The sequence below is a fragment of the Onychostoma macrolepis genome, chromosome 07, assembly GCF_012432095.1.
Source record: "Onychostoma macrolepis isolate SWU-2019 chromosome 07, ASM1243209v1, whole genome shotgun sequence".
Lineage (NCBI taxonomy): Eukaryota > Metazoa > Chordata > Actinopteri > Cypriniformes > Cyprinidae > Onychostoma > Onychostoma macrolepis.
The window spans coordinates 15931873-15952056 of NC_081161.1; the positions used below are offsets into that span (position 1 = coordinate 15931873).

General features: G+C 37.4%; 1 protein-coding gene across 3 annotated transcripts in view; it reads right to left on the minus strand.

The window, feature by feature from the left end:
* Nucleotides 1–377: 377 nt before the first annotated feature.
* Nucleotides 378–20184, minus strand: part of lrch4 (leucine-rich repeats and calponin homology (CH) domain containing 4) — a 41611-nt gene continuing 21804 nt past the window's right edge. For 2 of the 3 annotated variants that reach the window (XM_058781737.1, XM_058781739.1), the window contains exons 3-18: nt 18926–19055; nt 17782–17887; nt 16983–17229; nt 16782–16875; nt 16560–16668; nt 15891–15985; nt 11804–11862; nt 9977–10111; nt 9488–9565; nt 9088–9139; nt 8922–8985; nt 7711–7806; nt 7505–7602; nt 6635–6772; nt 6364–6441; nt 3600–5742 (exon numbers count right to left, since the gene is read on the minus strand). In XM_058781737.1, coding sequence (XP_058637720.1) covers nt 5515–5742; nt 6364–6441; nt 6635–6772; nt 7505–7602; nt 7711–7806; nt 8922–8985; nt 9088–9139; nt 9488–9565; nt 9977–10111; nt 11804–11862; nt 15891–15985; nt 16560–16668; nt 16782–16875; nt 16983–17229; nt 17782–17887; nt 18926–19055 — 1807 coding nt within the window. In that variant the 3' untranslated portion in view covers nt 3600–5514. Of the gene's footprint in view, nt 756–3599; nt 5743–6363; nt 6442–6634; nt 6773–7504; nt 7603–7710; nt 7807–8921; nt 8986–9087; nt 9140–9487; nt 9566–9976; nt 10112–11803; nt 11863–15890; nt 15986–16559; nt 16669–16781; nt 16876–16982; nt 17230–17781; nt 17888–18925; nt 19056–20184 lie in introns of those variants that run through there. The other variant, XM_058781738.1, reaches the window with a different exon arrangement.

Below are 20184 nucleotides of genomic sequence, written 5' to 3' on the forward strand. Positions count from 1 at the left end.
CAAATTAAATAGATCATTTGACATACAGCTACTGCTAAATAAGGGTGCCGAGGCAGAGCTATACAGGGAGACACATTGTTTGTCCGACACTCCAAATCTGCACAAAATGTCACAATTGGAGCTCAAGAGCTGTTGTTAGTTTATCACAGGATTACTGCCACCTTTGCCGCTCCGCAAGAGTAATTACCTGTGAAAAACCAATTAAATTTGCATTGTAATAAAGCTGAGATTACAAATGTAATTAATTTTAAATTATGAGGAAGCACCAACAAAATCATTACACAAGAACGGCCAACTACCTCAGTAACGAGGCTCATTTAGGTAACGTCTTCCATCATGTATCATATATTCTGCATAAATATGCAACAGACAAGCAGTTTTAAGTTAAATTTGCTTTATTGTCCTTCATTTCATGTTTCAATAGTCGGCAAGAATTTGTGCTTGCAATTAACATAAAATAATCTGTACATGCATTCGTAACAGGCAACATTGTAACAAGCTGGATGGCTCCTGATCAAAATTTCTAAAAAAAAAAAAATACATTGTGCAACTGAAATGTGCTGGAAATAATCACTTGATCACTAGGAGGCGGCATCTTGATTTTGAGTTGTGGATTGAAGAGGAAGCCCTGAGGGGTCCTGACGGGATGAGCGACGGACACCTGACGTGGGCAACTCCAAAAGCGTCTGAACGGTCTGAGCGATGCGAGTGAGCCCCTCTTCCTCCAGAATCAGCTGCGGCGGACACAGTGTGTCCTGGTGGGATTTGATGATAAAAAAAATAATACCATTATAAGTTTGTTTACACAATAAAGATCATACAATAAGCAATAAAACATCTCGGCATAATCAGACGGCTCTAGGAACATTGCTTCTTGTATTGCAGGCCCTGAAATCTGCAAATATATGCTTCTAAGAGGAGATGCTGAAGGGTGAAGTGCACTCTGGTTAGACAAGCAAGACCCTAGACCTCAATATGAAAAGCTTTCCATGCACCTAAGGATGGTTGAGACATGCGACTCCCATCTGTCATCTCAAGGACCCACAACATACAAGATAGCCTACTCCTCAGATGCAGACAGGATCACATAAAGTGGCAGTCTGGAACACATGCCATGCAATGCACGATCAATGCAAAATCAACGCTATCGCACAGCAGCGGCGTTTAAGACACCGTCTCTCAGAGACGCAGCCATGCAGTTATAGCACTTCACAGAGAGGATGCTATTTCATCCCAGGGTGAAGTACAGTGAGTGGAGCATAACAAGCCAGCATCTCACCATCTTCAATATCCATCATGCATTCCAATTATTAAGTTCAGTCAACCTTAACCGTATACATTAAGTATAGATTATGTATGAGTTGCATTTGATAAAAGGCTCTTATTGGCATATTCAAGCTGTATATCACATGCAGTATATATCAGATTTTGCAGTATTACAGTGTAAACATATTATGTTGTTAACCCTCTTTTGTGCCGTGTGGCCATATGGAAACAATTCACTGTCTTGTTTTTCAGAAAAAACAATGACGTGTGGCATTGTTAAATTAAAAGAAGCCAATAACGTTGTTTTTAAGACACGTAATTAGTTTTTCCTGGGGGTCAACACATGCTCAAGAGCTCCTCTTATTACCCTATTAAAAAACATTTCTTCAACATCTGGGTTTTTGCTGCTTCTCTGTTAAAATAGGAGTTTATGCTCATATATTCTAAAGTTTACTAATACAGCTTTACAGTAAACTAAGAAAATATGAATGCAGCTATATGGCAACTGGCAGTGATGAATTTCTTTATTGTTAGGGGCATCAATTATTTATTTGGAAGAAATTGTACTTATAATTATGTAGAACTCAATTATGATTTATGTTTTCATGTGGTTGAAAAAAACGTATATACTACTGAAATGCCGTTAAGAAGAGTACATGATTGATTCTACTTCAGAAGAGTGTTATAAACAGAGTTCATAGTTCCAGAAACACATAATTAAAGGAGAAAATGAGGAGAACTCTGAAATTAAAATAGATTTTCTTTAATGCTAGAATTTTTTTTTAAACCGTTCCATAATTAGAAGAAAAAGCGACACTATAGAGGGTTAACTAGCAACTGTTCTCCCCATGAACACAAAGCACTTTATAATGTCAAAGTGACAAATGAGCTGGCCAGTTAATTAATAAATGATTAAAAATAATAAACAGAAAACAAGTGAGCACATAAGTGTTCACTCGCCTGCTTTGACACACTTTAATGAGTTCAGATTTGCTTGATGAAAGTACACCTGTACGCAGATAAGGTGCTTCACATGATTTCAGTGTATAACTGCACCTGCGTCTGATAGCATCCTAATCAGTGCATTTACACCATTAACACTGGCAAGTGTGGTAGGAAGAAAGTCTTTGATGATTTAAAAACTCAGTTTGCACAGAGGAATGACATTCATCCAAGTGTTGATTAATTGTACAAGCAGCTTTACAGTTCTAACACTTCCTGCAGACAAAACCTGAACTGTTGCAGTTAAATAATAAGCACTGTGTTTGAAAAGAAGAATGAGCCAAAGCGCCATTGTCACTATATGACCAATAATAGCTGGTAAAGTATCATTTACTTAAAGTGAGTGAACACTTAAAGCTCAGTTATTGTCTGTTACTTTGATTTGTTCTGGGGTTTGTAAAGTTGTTTGTGCTGATGGGTGGCAGTATATTTTCATCTAAAGAACAGTTCTATCATGCAGTTATAGATCAAAAACTCTTACCGTACATTGCATTTTATATGAGCATGCACTGTATGCATGCACTACCATTCTTAAAGAAATGAATAATTTTATTTAGCAGACGCATTCAATTGATCAAAAGACAGTAACAAGATAAATAATCATACATTAAAGATATCCATCACATAAATTTGTTCTTTGGAACTTTCCATTCATGAAAAAAACATGAAGGAAATGTATCACTGTTTTCAACACTGATCATAACAAATGTGTTTTGAACAGCAAATCAGTATATTAGAATGATTTCTGAAGGACCATGTGATACTGAAGACTGGTATAATGCAGACTGCTGAAAATTGAAAACAGTTCTAATAATATTTCAAAATATCAAATTTTTACTGTATTTTTGATCAAATAAATGCAGCCTTGGTGAGCACAAGAGACTTTTTTCAACTCTAAACTTAGCTTCCAGTATAAACAAGCACACACTAGGGTCCACAAGTCTCAAAAAGCAAGTATCAGTAAAAAGCTGAATTGAAAAACCATTTTACAATTTGACATTTTTTTTGTAATTTGTACATTCTTTGGCTTTAACGGCAGCAGCACTCCGCTGTCCACTGAAAAATGAAACTTTGGACCCCACTGTGTAGCCAAGTGTATACTTTTCTTTTTCTTTGTTTTCTACTACCCACACAATGGATCAACACTTACCTTTTGGTAAAGGGCACAGAATATCTGGACCCATTAGCTACAGAGACGAGCTGACGTGAGGATTTCATCCTCAGCAGAGAGACAAAGAACTAAAGCAGAATTAATCATGAGCGAGAGCAACAGTCAGTCATGAACATTTGACAAAAGCACATGTAAAGCAGCAGACAAAACATAAAATATCAATGTTTCAGTTTTTTAATAATTTCTTTACAGACAAAACAAATCTTTATATCAATATAAACTCATTAACTTCTTAAATACACAGTATTTTATAAATATTACAAAATACGTTTCATGTGTTGCAACAGCTTCCACTAGGTAACATTTGGACGGAAACATTCATGTAGATCTAGTGCCTTCTAAACTGAGTCTAGCGTATGTATGTCGTCCTCTGTAAAATCCTTCAACATATAACACATCACAATCCCTATTTCATATGGCTGAAGCCTCTCGAGCAATGCGAGGAGGTCTATCTGTGCTAAACGTGAAGTCTGAGTTCATTATCAGAGTGGACATTTTAAATGAAAATCTCTATTATGATTAGCTTTAGCATTGACAACAATGTACAATATTATAAAACCTCATCAACTTACTTAACTCCTCAACAAACCCTCTTAAAATATGTTTAAGACATCGTTAGGTGAGAGATGGTGCATTGGTAACTAGTTACAGCATATCCCTTCACCTAGCCTTATTTCCCAGTCTCTCTCTCTCCTCTTATCGTTCTCTCCAGATGAGAGGCTGCTCGTTAGTAAACTGTCGGCAAAGCTTCTAAATCACATTAAGTAGGCACGGAATACAAAAGCAACATCAGCATACAGCACCGGGGAAGATGGGTGCTCATGGCACATTACAGGACTACAAAACCACTACGGCCACATTTAGAATCAGGAAGGCTGTGGAGAAGCATGACTCACAACCATTTCATCTTTAATTTAAAAAAAAAAAAATTATTTTGCGATATTGTGCATCCATGAATTTAAAAAAAAACAACTAAATGTCCACAATTTTTTTCCAGCTTAATCAGAGATGTATTACTCATTTAATCTGTTCAATTTAATTAGTCTAATTTCCGTAATGTGCTCAGTGAGACTGGGTTTCCACCAAATGCTGCTTCGGCAGAACATAAATAAACTGAAACAATAACTTAATCCTCAACTGTTTGCATATAGGAATTATATTAAAGATGCTCTCAAGAAAACCAAAATGAACATTCAAAAAAAAAAAAAAAAAGTAACAAGTTTACACAGCTTTGAATCATATTAGTACCGTCAAAAAGTGTTTAAGGAACAGTTTAGTAACAGCACTGCCCTCTGATGGTCACAGTCAACAAAACAAGAAAAGGAAAGTGAAATAGTCCACTCAGCCCTGACCCTAACAGATTCCCACAACGTGCAAATTAAACCAAATTCAGCTGAGAAGTACCATCACCACACTGTTATCCACTGTTAAACAGACTGTTTACCAGATGCTACAAACTCATTTGCACTGCTGCGTGAACAGAAGGAACCTACAAGCTTCTGAGGCACTTCGATGAGGACCAAATACAAGCCATTTTAAAGCCCTTCAAGAGATAAAAAAAAAAAAAAAAGGGATGGGGAATTTGTGCCAGTGCTTTAAAACTCTTAGGATAACAAGATCCTTTGCAAAGACCACTAGAGGTGTATAAACTATCCTGGGATCAACAGCGATTCTAAGGCAATCAGGTGGAAAAGCCCTTCATTAGTGGAAACCATGTCTATGTACAGATAAATTCCACATCCTCTATAGAAAAAGCGGTATGTGGCCATTAATGAGCAGTTTATGAGCATTTTGGTGTGGAAAAATTTGGATATTTGATCAAGACATCTGATAATTTGCAATATATTTCAATATTTCACTAGTTATACAAAAATGAAGTTCTGAAGTCCTACAACTAACCTTTTAAGATATCTGTAGGGAGCTTTAACGTGTAAGCTGAAAGGCATTATGGGTAAGGAATTCGCTCTGATATATATATATGTCAGACAGCGTCAACGGTGTGTGTGACAGTGTACACAGTACAGAGATGATGGACTTTAAAATCCATTACATTTGCACATTGATACTCGCTCACTCTATGCTATAAGGTGGCAGTAGAACAGATAGAGCAAAGCCATGAGGAGAGAGTAGAAGAGCAGGAAGCCGGTGGAAAAAGGGGAGGAAGGAGAGACAGAGGGAGAGGTGCCGCTGTTGTCCTCGTTCACCTCCTCCTCTCCTCCTGCCATTGCCAGGAGCGCCGTCACACAGCGGTGCACTGCAGATAGCTTACTGCACAGGATATCAGACGCTAAACACAACTCCATCTGAGAAAGAGAGAGACAGACAAGGGCAGGAAGAACAATGCAGAGGGGACAAACAAAGATGTTTGGACACACTGTTCAACAAAGACAAAATTAAAGCCGGATCATTTAAAGGGATAGTTCACCCAAAATATGAAAATTCTGTTATCATTTACTAACCACTTTTCGGAACATGTATAACTTACTTTCTTTTTTTCTGCGATATAAATTGTAATATAAAAAAATTAAGAAAATTATCACTAGATTACTTAAATCCAGGTCCAGTCACCATCTACTTTCATTATATGGAAGAGAGCAGCTCAGATATTCTGATAAACATCTCTTTTGGGGTTTCCACGGAAGAAAGTCAAATGATTTTAGAACAACATTAACTACTTGAGATGACTATCCCTTTAAGATAAATAAATAAGATAAAAATAAAACGAGAGCGCACAAAAAGGAGCAAATCGAGCTTGAAGCAATTGAAAGACAACATAAAAGAGCTTTAACATTGTTGCAGTCACATGTCAGTGGGCAAAGTAGGTTTTTCTCATTTACAAACAGCTCAGACAACACATCTCAGGAAGACCAAAATATGGAGGATAATAAAAGCAGCAAACAATAAAAGATGAAATTTATGTTTACCTCAGGGATTCCCAGTCTACGACATGCAGCAATGAAGTTTTCGACATTGAGGCGGCACTTGGCAGCACTCAGCTTTGGCTGAACAGATAGAAATATTGCACATACATTCATTAGAAAGCAATTTGAGAACAGCCTGCTAGTAATCCAGCTGATCCAGGATCAATATGGATAAATAAGGATTACACATAAAGATCCAGGTATAGTGCTTGTTTTATGAGATATTAGATTATGTTTTGGCCATAATGAAAATAAGATCTAAGTGTTAGCTCACCACTGCCGGTGAGGGGATGTGGATGATTGACACAGAACGAGGTCGCACGTGATTGGCCAACTGGCAGAGAACTGTGCCATTGGACAACGCCTCTCCCAGATCCTCAGCCAGAGAGATCTTCAGACGTGACTCCAGAGTCTAGCAGAGAGACATGGAAAAAGTGAAGTGATTAGGAAGATCCCTGAAGAGAATTTTCTTGGAAGATACATATCACTTTGTGAAGACTCCGGAGATCAAATCAGAACACATCACAGCTGAATGTTGTGAAAATCATGCAAATCATGCATATTAAACTCCTATCTAACCCTTAAACAATACTGGACTACATTAAAAAATAGAAATATAAACAAATATATACAGTACATATATATATTTATATTTATAGAGTATTATTATGGAACACTCATAGTGAACTGAAAATATAGCTATTAATAAAATGTATTTGTTTAGGTACTTTATTTATTTATTACTTATTACAGTACTCTTCAAAAGTTTGTGATTTGTGATTTTTTTCACAAAAAGTCTCTTTGCTCATCAAGGCTGCATTTATTTGATCAAAAACAGTAAGATTGTGAAATATACTCTAATATGCTGATTTGTGCTCAAGAAACATTTCTTCTTATTATCCATGTTGAAAACAGTTGCGCTGTTTAATATTGGAAACCGTGATACTATTTTGTTCAGGACTATTTAATGATTAGAAATAAAAAAAAAACAGCCTTCACTTGAAATAATAAATACTTTCACATTATTATAAAAGCTTTCTGTCACTTTTTTTATCTATTAAAAAATAAGATCACTGCAACAAAAATAGGCTGAGGTGTTTCAGAAAAGCTAGAGATGCCTCTTTAATACAGGATGCTTCTTTACTTTGCGCAGTTGCAGGACGTCTGTTCTCTCCTCTCGAGGGGATCTGAGTGTGGAGCGGGATTCACTGCGGCCAGACTCCGCCAAACTGTTTCCTGATCCTGAGAGAAAGAGACAACATATATTATCGACCAAATCAAGAAAACAGGTCCTATATTCCTAGATTTACTTCTCTATGTGTGTGTGTGTGTGTGTGTGTGTGTGTGTACCAGTCTTGACATTGCAGCGTGAGGATGTGCGGAATAAGAAGCTGTTGGGTTTGGGAGCAGAACCTGTAGGAGAACAGGGCTTCACATAGGACGCATCTAAAACATGAAACAAACATAATTCATTAAAAAACTAAGTTACTTTACCAATACAGCTTCAGAAAATAAATAAATAAATAAATTTAACCAATATATATCTATATTATATTTTATTTTATTTTGGCCAGAGAAGAATTGGTTCCCCAACTGAGCTTGGTTTCTCAAAAGGATGTTTTCTCCATTTCTGTTACCTGATGGAGTTTGGGTTCCTACCCATGTGCTTTGTTGAGGATTGAAAAGATCCTTAATATTCAGTAATATTATCATTGTCTTCAGCAGAGATGCTTTTATCTGAATTTTACTTGTTTCATAATTGATAAACTTTACACAGTCACTGAACTGAACCAACACTGAACTGACTTGAGCATAATAATTACGCTATTGTCTTGTTAGAGTTGCTTTAAAGCAGAATTTGGATTTGCCTCATATTTGATGACGTTTGCATCACTGATTCTGTTATTTTCCTGTTTATTACTGTGAAGCTGCTCTGAAGCAATCTGTACTGTATATAAATAAAAGTCAAATAAAACTGAACTTGACATTTAACTATAATAAACTAAAATAAATTAAAAACTATATCAAAAAGTACCAAAGCACTTTTGAATCAGCACTGCCCTCTGGTGGTCACAGTGCTTTCGGAAGATTCATTTCTAAAAACAAAATTAGAATTCACTCTAGGGACTGTTCAGGATGGTCTTTCACAGACCATGTTTTTTTGCCACGGTCTCTTCAAGACCAGTGGTTCTCGAACAGGGGGCCAGATAGCCCCCTTGCCATCCAAGGGGGCCGGTCTTAAATTTTTTTAAACAAGACAAACCGCGTTAAAAAAAGGGGGATCCCTGAAGAACATTCAGCTTATAAAACTTGAATGCAATTACTTAAATTTTAATTATAATTATTTTAGTGACTTAATTTACAGGAACTAGATGTGCCTGTAAATTGGTCGCATGAATGCAAAATATTTCCCCAAGCAGATTCCACAACAGGTTCAAGTTGGTCATTATGTGCGAGAAGCTCACACAGAAAAAAAAAGATAGATCTTACATGCTATTTTTCATTTGTACCGTCTATTAATAACACAATGTAATCTTAAAGCATCTTGGTATGGAGGGTACCTGTGCGACTGATGGAGCGTTGTAAAGAACCTGATTGAGAGGATGAAGAAACCTGATCTACACTCTGACAGGAAGAGAGAAATAAGTTAAAGTAAGAAGTATTAAACTCTCATGTACAGTTAAATACTCCAGTATAATATTATGCATTTATAACAGAAGCACTCACTGCACATCTCTGCTTCAGGCCATTGGGTGGAGAGTTGCTATCAGAATCACCACTAGAGGGACACAGAGATCAACAATAAACTGATCACACAACTACAAACACGTTCACTGCTTTGAGAAATTCACTAACGTGACAGCTACAAAGCAAAATTGAAATAATACAACCACATCATGCCTGTTTTACAAAGGTAAGTTCAATAAGGTACAGTGTATCTGTTTGCTTTGACTGTTCATTATGCCACCACAACTAGTAATCTGGTCCCTTGAGCGTCTCAAATTCAGATTTTTGTCTCTTCTTTGTTAAAGAGACTCAGATTGCCACAACAAAATGTTAACACAAGCACGCATGCAAACACAGAACACAAAAATATGCGCCACTAGGCCATTCGTTCCACTCTTACACTGAAAAACTTCCTGTTCCTCCGTGCTTTGTCGTGGTGGCCAAGTTACTTCCTGTTTTTACAGTCATCTTCTGCAAACTGTAAGACATCAAATGCTTATTAGTCAATAGCCTCCTAATACAGAAGAAAAGCACAGGCATTCTGGGAGAGTCCCTCTGATGTTGTCCTTCTGGCTATGCTTTCAATGATTCAAGACTCTAAATGTGTTTTAAGACAATAATGAAGTAAAGGCACGCGACAGCAGGTAACAGTGGTTTCCTTTACAAACACAATGCCTTTGATGACAAAGCATCAGAAAGAAAACAAAAGAGGCCATTTTATGCACTTTATAGCCATCACGTGCTTTTGAAGATGCTTGCTATGCATTAGCAAACAGGCTTATTAGTTCTATCACTTTTAAGGCCTAACCGTTTTTTTTTTTTTTTTTTTTGATGCTGTATCACCAATTGTCTCCTATATCACATTCATTCAATCCCATCAGCCACTCACGTGCTAGCTCGGTCTCTCTGCTGTTGGGCTCTCTCTCTCTCCTGCCAGATGAGCAGGTTTCCAGGTTTCCTTCTCTCCTCTAAAGTGGGACTGGATGGTGAGCCAGAGTCTGAACCATCTCCAATCACAAATATCCTGAAAGAAAGAGATTTACGACATCTACATCTAAGAATTTTCTTAATATAAAAATATTCTTAACTTAATATAACTGTGGCACTTTATTAAGTCACCACCACTATGCAAGGGCGTTGTGGGCGGTTGCTGAAGTGTTTTGTATGGTTTTTAGTCATTGCTATGCAGTTTCTAGGGTGTTCTGGGTGATTACTTACTGACTTGAGTCAAAAGTGTCTCTATCATTTTCTGGTCCCTAAATATAACTTATGTAAATTGAAGTCTAAGGGATTTCTTGTCCATTTTAAAATCGCCCACCTTATGTCTGATTGCTTAAAACCTTAATAACACACCTCTCCACAACAAGCCACATGATTTGAGGTATCACACACATCAGGCATCATACACTTGCTGACTTTGTGAATGCATACAGAAAAACCTTGGCATCACACACCAAATGACTGAGGACCACACACTACATTACCAGACTTTCAAGTGTTATGTTTTCTAGAATCAGCAAAAAATATAACAACTGGATAGAATCATAAACTGAAGCTAAACAAAATTCAAAATCTGATAGCAACTATTATTTTTTTTTAGTAATATTTTATTTTTGACAGTAAAAAAAGCCTTTATTTGGCTGTTATCATAACACAAAAAAAATGGACAAGTTTACTGCGTGAGATACTCAGTTACACTGAAACTGTGGGAGGAAACTGGCTGTTGACTTTTCCCAGCACTGCCTCACAGATTGACCTTGTGCAATCAAAGTGGAGGAGGGATCCAGTACACTCTAATTAAGAGACTCTGTTTTTCACAGCAACTGTTTGAGCATGTATTATAATCAACTGAAGGACGTCACTGTGGCCTTCAAATCACACAGGAACAGGAAAAACAGGTAATTGTAATTCTGACCGTCTTCTGCTTTTTCTACCTCTGTTTATCTCTATAAATGAACAACTCTGCACATCTTCTCCATCTTGGAGCGCCTTTGGTTCGTTGACTTATTCCACACTCCAAGGAGAGCTACTGGAAATTTTCCGGCCTGCTGCCATGAGACAGTACAATGTCTTCCTCTCCTCCATTTATCATGCCCATCCACACATTACGTAGCACGAGAACTGATCCTTACCAGCTGTATTCAAATGCATTCAAATTCGGACGCTCTTTATGTCCTCGTACTCTCAGTTCATCCTGCATTGTCTAATTTGAACGCAGTATGTCTATATGACTGATATTTCTTCATGGCCAACACTTTCATCTACAATGAAAAATATTTGGGCCAAAATTTCACTCTGTGCCTTGGAATAGAAATATGCCATCTGTCTGACAGATTGTTGAAATATCTGAACCAGATCAAGCCGAAACTATTTGCAATGTCTGTAAAATAAACGTGTCTAACACAAGGTGCGGTGCAAGTTAACCTGATACCACACACACAAGCACAGATCAGTTTGAGTATCTAGTGTCTGTCCTGTAGATCTAAAAGTTCCACTATCAGTCACCTAATAGGCTGGTCAGATAAGCTAGTATATACTGCTGAATTGGCATTTTATGTGGCTCAAATGCATATAATTTGCTATATCTGAGAGTTCTGGGGGGCTCTTTTGTATGTGAGGACCCTTCAGAGACATTCTCCATTTTAATAATAATAGCAGGTTTTGTGAGCAATATATGTATTTGCAAACAAATCTGAACATGTGCATAAGCCCTCACCTGCTGCCTGTAGATTCAGGGCTCTGGGATGGTGTGCTGCTGGTACTTTCACTCTTTTCCTGTCATGGAGAGAGGGGATAGTATTTTAATTTGACATTACATCAACCATTTTTATTTGACTTCTACACTAACGATCAAAAGTTTGAGGTAAGCTTTTTTTATTTTTAGTAATGACGAATGTTAAATGAAATGAGTAGATGAATGTTGTTTCTATTTACATTTTATTCATCAAATAATCCTAAATACATGGCTTACACAAAAAATAATAAGAAGCACAATTGTTTTCAACACTTATAACAATATTAAATGTTTATTGAGCTCCAAATTAGCATATTAGAAGGATTTCTGAAGGATCATGTGACACTGAAGACTGGAGTAATGGCTGCTGAAAATTCAGCTTTGCCATCACAGGAATCATTTTAAAATACATTTAAATAGAAAACATAGAAAATAACAAAATAGTTATTTGACTTTGTGATAATATTTCATAATATTGCTGTTCTACTGTATTTTTGATCATATAAATGCGGCCTTGGTGAGCAAAAGAGACTTAAAAAAAAAATTCTAAAAATATTACAGAACTTTTGAATGGTAGTGTATGTGCCTGAAAATGTATTGAAAATGTAGAAGTGGAGGGTTAGTTAATTTAAAGGTGCTCCTGGGGCCTGTACCATGAAGCCGGTTTAGCTGGCTAGCCAGGTAAGTTTCAGTTTAGTTTGCCCCAACTCTGGGTTTTAGGTACCATGAAAGTGGTTTGGCTTTTAGCAGTGTTCATCGCCATAGTAACTTACACTCCACAGATAACCTGCTCCGGGGCAGGTTATGTTCTGGTTTACAGAGCTCAAACCGAAATTTGACCAATCAGCTTCAAGCAAAGTGGAATAAAGTCACTCCTCCGGTTTCTCTTACTCCAAATTAAAGGACGCTACATAAAACATTTTTAAAGATAAAATCATCTGATTTTTTAGAGATGATTATTTTTTATAATTATTTTATATTATTTATATAATTATTATACCCTTAATTCATTACACAAGCCAGCTTAGTTTAATAGTAATTAAGCTTTTATTTAAAATCAATGTAAACATAAAGCTATTGATTCTAAAACTTATTTATATTGCATATTATCTATAAGCATGACTACATATGAGCTTAGAAGTGTTTTTATACCTATAAACATGATCAACTCTATAAACTAACTTTACAATTTTTACTTGCACTTATATGGTAAGATGTTTTCTTTAAGTTTTCCTCATTAATGGATAGATCGTTTCATGATCGTGCTGTGTAAATGTGTTTAAATTCTTCATATTGTTCAATCTTTTAATCTTTGGTAGTGAATCGCACTCACCCTCTCATGAGAAGTGAATCACAGTTTCAAGGCATGTTATTGGCTGCTCATTAATGATGTCACACTTTCATGTGCACGCGCTCCATTAACTCAGGATCAAGCCTGAGTTGACAAAGTTGATGATCAGCTTCATGGTACCAACAAAGCCGGATTGGACTGGTTTGGTTTTGTCAACTCAAAACTAATCCTGTAACCCTTGATGAGATTAACCACTTAGGTATCGAAATTGGGTACCGAACGACAAGACGTTTTTCGATACTCGATGGTATCGAGGCAGTTCGGTCGGTGCCTAAAAAGTATCGAACTCGACACCCAGCCCTAGTGCTATTGACAGCATAGTGGCTGACATCTTCAGATCACATGACCAGCTGAATACTTCTCACTTCTTCAGTGTTAACCCTGAAGAAGTGAGATTATCACCCCGATTATCACACACTTTCAGTTGTGTAATGAATCACAGATGACAAGCATACCATCATAAAAATGTGCTATTTACACAAAAGTTATACATTTTCATCAATTTAAATATAACCTGACTGCAGTTGGTACCCTAATGTACTCAATATGTACCCTAAACTAAAATGTAAAAATATCTAAAAAATCTTTAGCTCTGTGTATGTAAATGGCTACCTTTAGTATCAACCTTACCGCAGCAGCAGGAACCTGTCTGAAAGGCTTTCATTTCCTCAAAAACGGATTTGAATAAGTCATTGCTTCTTACTTTTAATCCTCTCAACAATCATTTTATCCATTAAAAAGTCAAGTAGTCTTATCTACTAGCTAGTTCTACACACCCTTACCATGCTTGAGGAGGTATTTGTTCTGACTGAGCGAAGTCAGATTACTAACAGCTGCATGTAAACATGGCTAATGATATTGGTAACCATAATTTTTTTTTGTTGCCAATAGCTGTCAGACCACTGGAGCATCAGCCAGCACAATACAGGGTACCATTTGGAAAAGGGCCAAAAACAAAATCCCTGAGTGCACCTTTAAAGGGTCAGTTCACCCAAAAATGAAAATTAGCCTGCGTTTTACTCACCCTCGAGGCATCTTAGGTGTATATGACTTTCTTCTTTCAAATGAATCCAATCGAAGTTATGTTAAAAATGATCCTGGCTATTCCAAGCGTTATCATTACTCATCAGGTGTTTCTGTTCAACCGTCCAAAACACGTCAAATAAAGCATGCGCATCCATAAAAAAATGTGCCTCAAATGGCTCCAAGGCATGAATAAAGGCTCCTGTACCAAATCCATGCGTTTTTGTAAGAAAAATATAAATTTTTTCAAACATAATAAACACTTCTCTCTCACGTCATCTAAATGTCATAAGCGTAAGCCATTCCCGGTGGATGACGTAGGGCATCGGCGTTGCGTGATTATGGACTGCTCGATCTTGCAGGTTTGCACTACACAACATCAGAAAGATCAGGCCCTTTCTGACGGAGCATGCTGCACAACTTCTTGTCCAGGCCCTTGTCATTTCTAGGCTGGACTACTGCAATGCTCTTCTGGCTGGACTTCCATCAAACACAGTCAAACCTCTACAAATGATTCAGAATGCGGCGGCACGACTGGTCTTCAAGGAATCCAAAAGAGCCCATGTTACACCTCTCTTTATCTCATTGCATTGGCTACCAACCGCAGCTCGCATCAAGTTCAAGACACTGATGCTTGCTCATAGAACAACCACAGGCTCAGCACCCGCCTACATGCACTCACTATTAAGAATCTACATCCCCTCCAGAAGTCTGAGATCTGCTAGTGAGCGACGCCTCGTGGTACCATCACAAAGAGGCTCAAAATCACTCTCCAGAACATTCTCGTTCACCATTCCTGGCTGGTGGAATGATCTTCCCACCCATATTCGGAGTACTGGATCCCTGTCAATCTTCAAGCAACAGCTGAAAACTCATCTCTTTCGACACTACTTGACTTCAACCTACACATAAAAAAAAAAAAAAATCTTTCTCCTTACTTATTCCTTCCCTTGCTAGCTTGTACTTATTTAAACAATGCCTGAGACTTGGTGTTACAAGCACTTCCTTTGTCGGATTGCCTCTTCAAGATGAATCGCTTCATGTGTTCCCCAAATTGTAAGTCGCTTTGGATAAAAGCGTCTGCAAAATGACTAAATGTAAATGTAAATGTAAATGTGACGAACGCGGAGAGAGAACAAAACAAAATGGCGGTCATGAATTAGAAGTACAAACCGAGGATTTGTAAAGAAAAATGTTGGAGGATTTCGATATAAGCCAAGAGGAGACCTGGTTTTCCTTTGGTAAAGTAAGGAAACTTTGCTTCCTTTGCTCCTGTACACAAACTCACGCGATTAGCATATCTCAGAGGCGCACACACGACGCTTACGTCCTACGTCATCCGCCGGAATGGCTTCCGCGTACAACAGTAGTGAGAAAAAAGTGTTTATTACGTTTGAAATATGGATATTTGTCTTACAAAAACGCATGGATTCACTACAGGAGGCCTTTATTCACGGCCCTTTATTCAACATATTTTGGACTGTTGAACAGAAACACCTGCCCACTGCAATGATAACGCTTGGAAGAGCCAGGACAGTTTTTAATATAACTATGATTTGATTCGTCTGAAAGAAGAAAGTCATATACACCTAGGCCTCGAGGGTGAGTAAAACACAGGCTAATTTTCATTTGTGGGTGAACTAACCCTTTAATGTCCAGTGTACTGCTTATGTCACTGCAGTAAATCTTCCTCACCTGTGGGGGCGCTGTAAGTGGAGGGTGACATCTCTCCTCTTCTTCCTCCGTTACACTGTTGTCTATAAAATCCACTTGCTCCAGTTCTCCATTCACTACAGAAAGGACCAGAAGTTTTAGAGGTGTTTTAGTCACAGACATCCAAGAGTAGCCATCTATATTTATAGAGCAGCTATTGTTGCAGCCCTTGTTGTCCACAACAATATCTGAATATTTATAAGAATTAATAAAGATTTTAAAATATATATTTTTAAATCACAATTTCTATCATTTATCATTTATAGCTTGACATTACTACAAACATGTATATTCAGAAAATGTGTAAAAATCCCAAATGAAGCATTTATTATTATTTTTTTTTTTTTATGGAATATTTTATTGATTTAAATGACTTCTAATAACAGGTCTAGAATTCACACAATGAGGCTTCTTCATATATCCAAGTTTTCCAAGACCGTAAGAATCCTGGTTCTTTAAAAGACAAAAGAGCTGTTAAGGGGGTGAATTAAAATAAAAAAAAATTGTTGTTTTAGCTTATTTTAATGCTTGTTTTGTCTTATTTTAAATTCTGTAAGTCATCCTGAGGCCCCCTTGGAAATTTGCTTAGGCCCCCTAGTGGGCCCCGGCCCCTAATTGAGAACACTGATCTAGAGAGTTCATTAACATTACCTTTGGGTGTATCTAGCAATATATTTCTCTCCTCTTCCTCCTGAAAATTTGTGTGTTCGCGGGAAATGTCCGTCAATCGCAACGACCGTTCCGAGAAATCATCAGCAGACTAAAATAAAACAACACACACAGCTGTTTACATCGTCCAATAAAATGACACTCAATAAGCCTGTAGCAACCAGTGAATTAATGCTTAAATTAAATGCTTAAATCTCTTTATACCTCATTTCCTGACCATCTTTTGCTACCGCTGTCCACGCTGTTAAAGCCAGAATCCAGGCCACCATACTGACCGGGGAACAGGTCCTGTTCCAGACTGCAGAGACCACACACATAAAGAGAAGCATGAGTAGAGTTTTCACTGATAGAGGCAATTAAAACTTTTCAACACCCTAAGATCACTCGTCCTTGACGATCCCTCACCAGCTGTTGAAGGCGGTGGGCCGCAGAGCTTTCTCAAACTGGTCCTGAGTCCTTTTGCAGGCCTCCATGTTCAGATATTTAAAGATGTGGAACTTTCCTTTGGAGCAGATCTGGGCCGGGGGCATTTGGAGGGGGTTGTTGTCAAGAATGATGCTTTGGAGGTGCCGGAGATGACGGTAGCACACAGGCACGTGCGATATGCGGTTGCACGACACATCCAGACGGACAAGCGGCAACTCTGACAGCTCTGAGATGAGAGAAGAGTCAATTAGATGAGTCAATGTACAATATACACTGTTCCTAAAAACTAGTCGTTAATGCTTGAATGCCACAAATCAAGTGGCACTGTGAAACATATGTATGTCACAACTCAAAACATTACTCTTTGGAGTCATATTTGCAATGACTTTTAACCAGTGAAGTGTCTTCAAATTCATAAATGTGTGCTATCTGAGTAACCACGAGTGTAGTTCATCACATTAACCATTATCATGACAGGAAGTGTCCAAATACAGTAAAGAAAATCAGTTGTTTTATCATTTAAAATGAAAAATAGTGAAATAGCTTGAAATAGTGATCTTCAATGACCTTCACAAACTTTTTAAGTGTGGTTTAAGTGTCATGTAATGAAAGCCTCTGACAACCACAAAACACATTGGCTTTTGGGATGTTTGTTCATTTAAAGAGGTCAACACTTTTTTGTGATATTTCAAACAACATCTCAATCTCCGTAATACTGCAAAATAACACACTATTGGTTTATGTGATAAGGCCTAGAAAATATGATTGAGATACTGACCTTCTGGTAAAGTTGTAAGCTGATTTCTTCTCAGATTTAAATCCCTTAAACATTCTAACTGGCCGAGCTCAACAGGAAGTGACTGCAGCTCATTACAGCTCACATCCTGATGGAGAAACACATAGTGAGAGGAAGGTGCAGTGAGAAAGATGAAGGTATGGAAGAAATTATAACTCAGGGACTGAATATTGCGCATACACTACTGTTCAAAAATTAATACTTTATTGAGCAAAGGTGCATTAAATTGCTCAAAAGTAAGAGTAAAGACATTTATTTCTATTTCAAATAAATGCTTTTCTTTTGAACTTTCTATTTAGTAAAGGATCATTAAAAAATATGCATCACGGTTTCCACAAAAATATGGATATGGTTCTAAAGACTGAATTAAAGGTGGCTGAAAATTCAGTTTTGCCATCATATGATTAAGTTACATTTTAAAAAATATTAAAATAGGAAAAAGTTATTTTAGAAATGTAAAAAATATTTTACAGCATCACTGTTTTCATGGTATTTTTAATCAAATAATTGCAGCCTTGGTGAGCATAAGAGATTTCACACCACAGACAGCTGTCAGAAATGTACAGTCATTAATAACTGTGTTCATGTGACTGTTTTTGTCATGGTTTAACTATGCTAACTAAACTACAAATTTAGAAAAACATATCGTGAAAATGTTGAAAACACTTGTGAGAACATGTTCCTAGAGAGTGCTACTGTTGTGATGACAAAACCTGGAATAGTAATTCACTGTCACAGTGGGTTCCCGAAAAATTTTCCTGTGGGTTTTTATGATAAATATAAACTGAAGATACTTGGATGTTCTGTTCTTCAACATAAATTAGTCACTCATACTGAATTTTGATGAAGTCATGAATTGGAAAAACCCCATAAAATTTTTTTTTTTAAAAACCCATAGGAAAATCTCAGGGGAATCCATGCCATATTAGTCTTCTGTGTTTTGAATCACGGCTGCAGCCCTTCTATTTGAAAGGCTCATAAATCTTTTTTTTTTTAACCAGTTTGTGTGAGGGGGAGGGTTAGGATTTAGCAGATAAGGTGATATCATCACCTCTGTATAAAAACCTTTGTGTCTGTAAGATGCCTTTAAAATGAAGATGAGGGTATATCTGTCAGTTATACGTACCAGTTGTCGCAGGTGTATGAGTGTGTGTATGGAGGCCGGTATGACTGATAACTTGTTGTTGCTGACGATGAGCACCCGCAGGAGAGGGAGCTGACATACTGACAGCGGTAGACTGGACAGCTGGTTTCGACTACACCACACAAACAGAAAGAGAGAGAACTCAATTGATGCAATCTAACACCGGTACAAAAGACTGAATGACAGATTTACTGTATATACAATCCTTCAAAAATCTTTAACAACAAACAGACTGAAGTTATTTTGTGTACATTACCATCCAAAAGTTCAGGGTCAGTTTTTTTATATTTTTGAAAGAAGTCTTACATTCATCAAAGTCAAAATACAGTAAAAACAGTAATATACTGTGAAATATTACTACTAATACAGGTGCTGGTCATATAATTAGAATATCATCAAAAAGTTGATTTATTTCACTAATTCCATTCAAAAAGTGAAACTTGTATATTATATTCATTCATTACACACAGACTGATATATTTCAAATGTTTATTTCTTTTAATTTTGATGATTAGAGCTTACAGCTCATGAAAGTCAAAAATCAGTATCTCAAAATATTAGAATATTACTTAAGACCAATACAAAGAAAGGATTTTTAGAAATCTTGGCCAACTGAAAAGTATGAAAATGAAAAGTATGAGCATGTACAGCACTCAATACTTAGTTGGGGCTCCTTTTGCCTGAATTACTGCAGCAATGCGGCGTGGCATGGAGTCGATCAGTCTGTGGCACTGCTCAGGTGTTATGAGAGCCCAGGTTGCTCTGATAGTGGCCTTCAGCTCATCTGCATTGTTGGGTCTGGTGTCTCTCATCTTCCTCTTGACAATACCCCATAGATTCTCTATGGGGTTCAGGTCAGGCGAGTTTGCTGGCCAATCAAGCACAGTAACACTATGGTCATTGAACCAGCTTTTGGTACCTTTGGCAGTGTGGGCAGGTGCCAAGTCCTGCTGGAAAATGAAATCAGCATCTCCATAAAGCTTGTCAACAGAAGGAAGCATGAAGTGCTCTAAAATTTCCTGGTAGATGGCTGCGTTGACTGTGGACTTCAGAAAACACAGTGGACCAACACCAGCAGATGACATGGCAGCCCAAATCATCACTGACTGTGGAAACTTCACACTGGACTTCAAGCAACATGGATTCTGTGCCTCTCCACTCTTCCTTCAGACTCTGGGACCTTGATTTCCAAATGAAATGTAAAATGTACTTTCATCTGAAAAGAGGACTTTGGACCACTG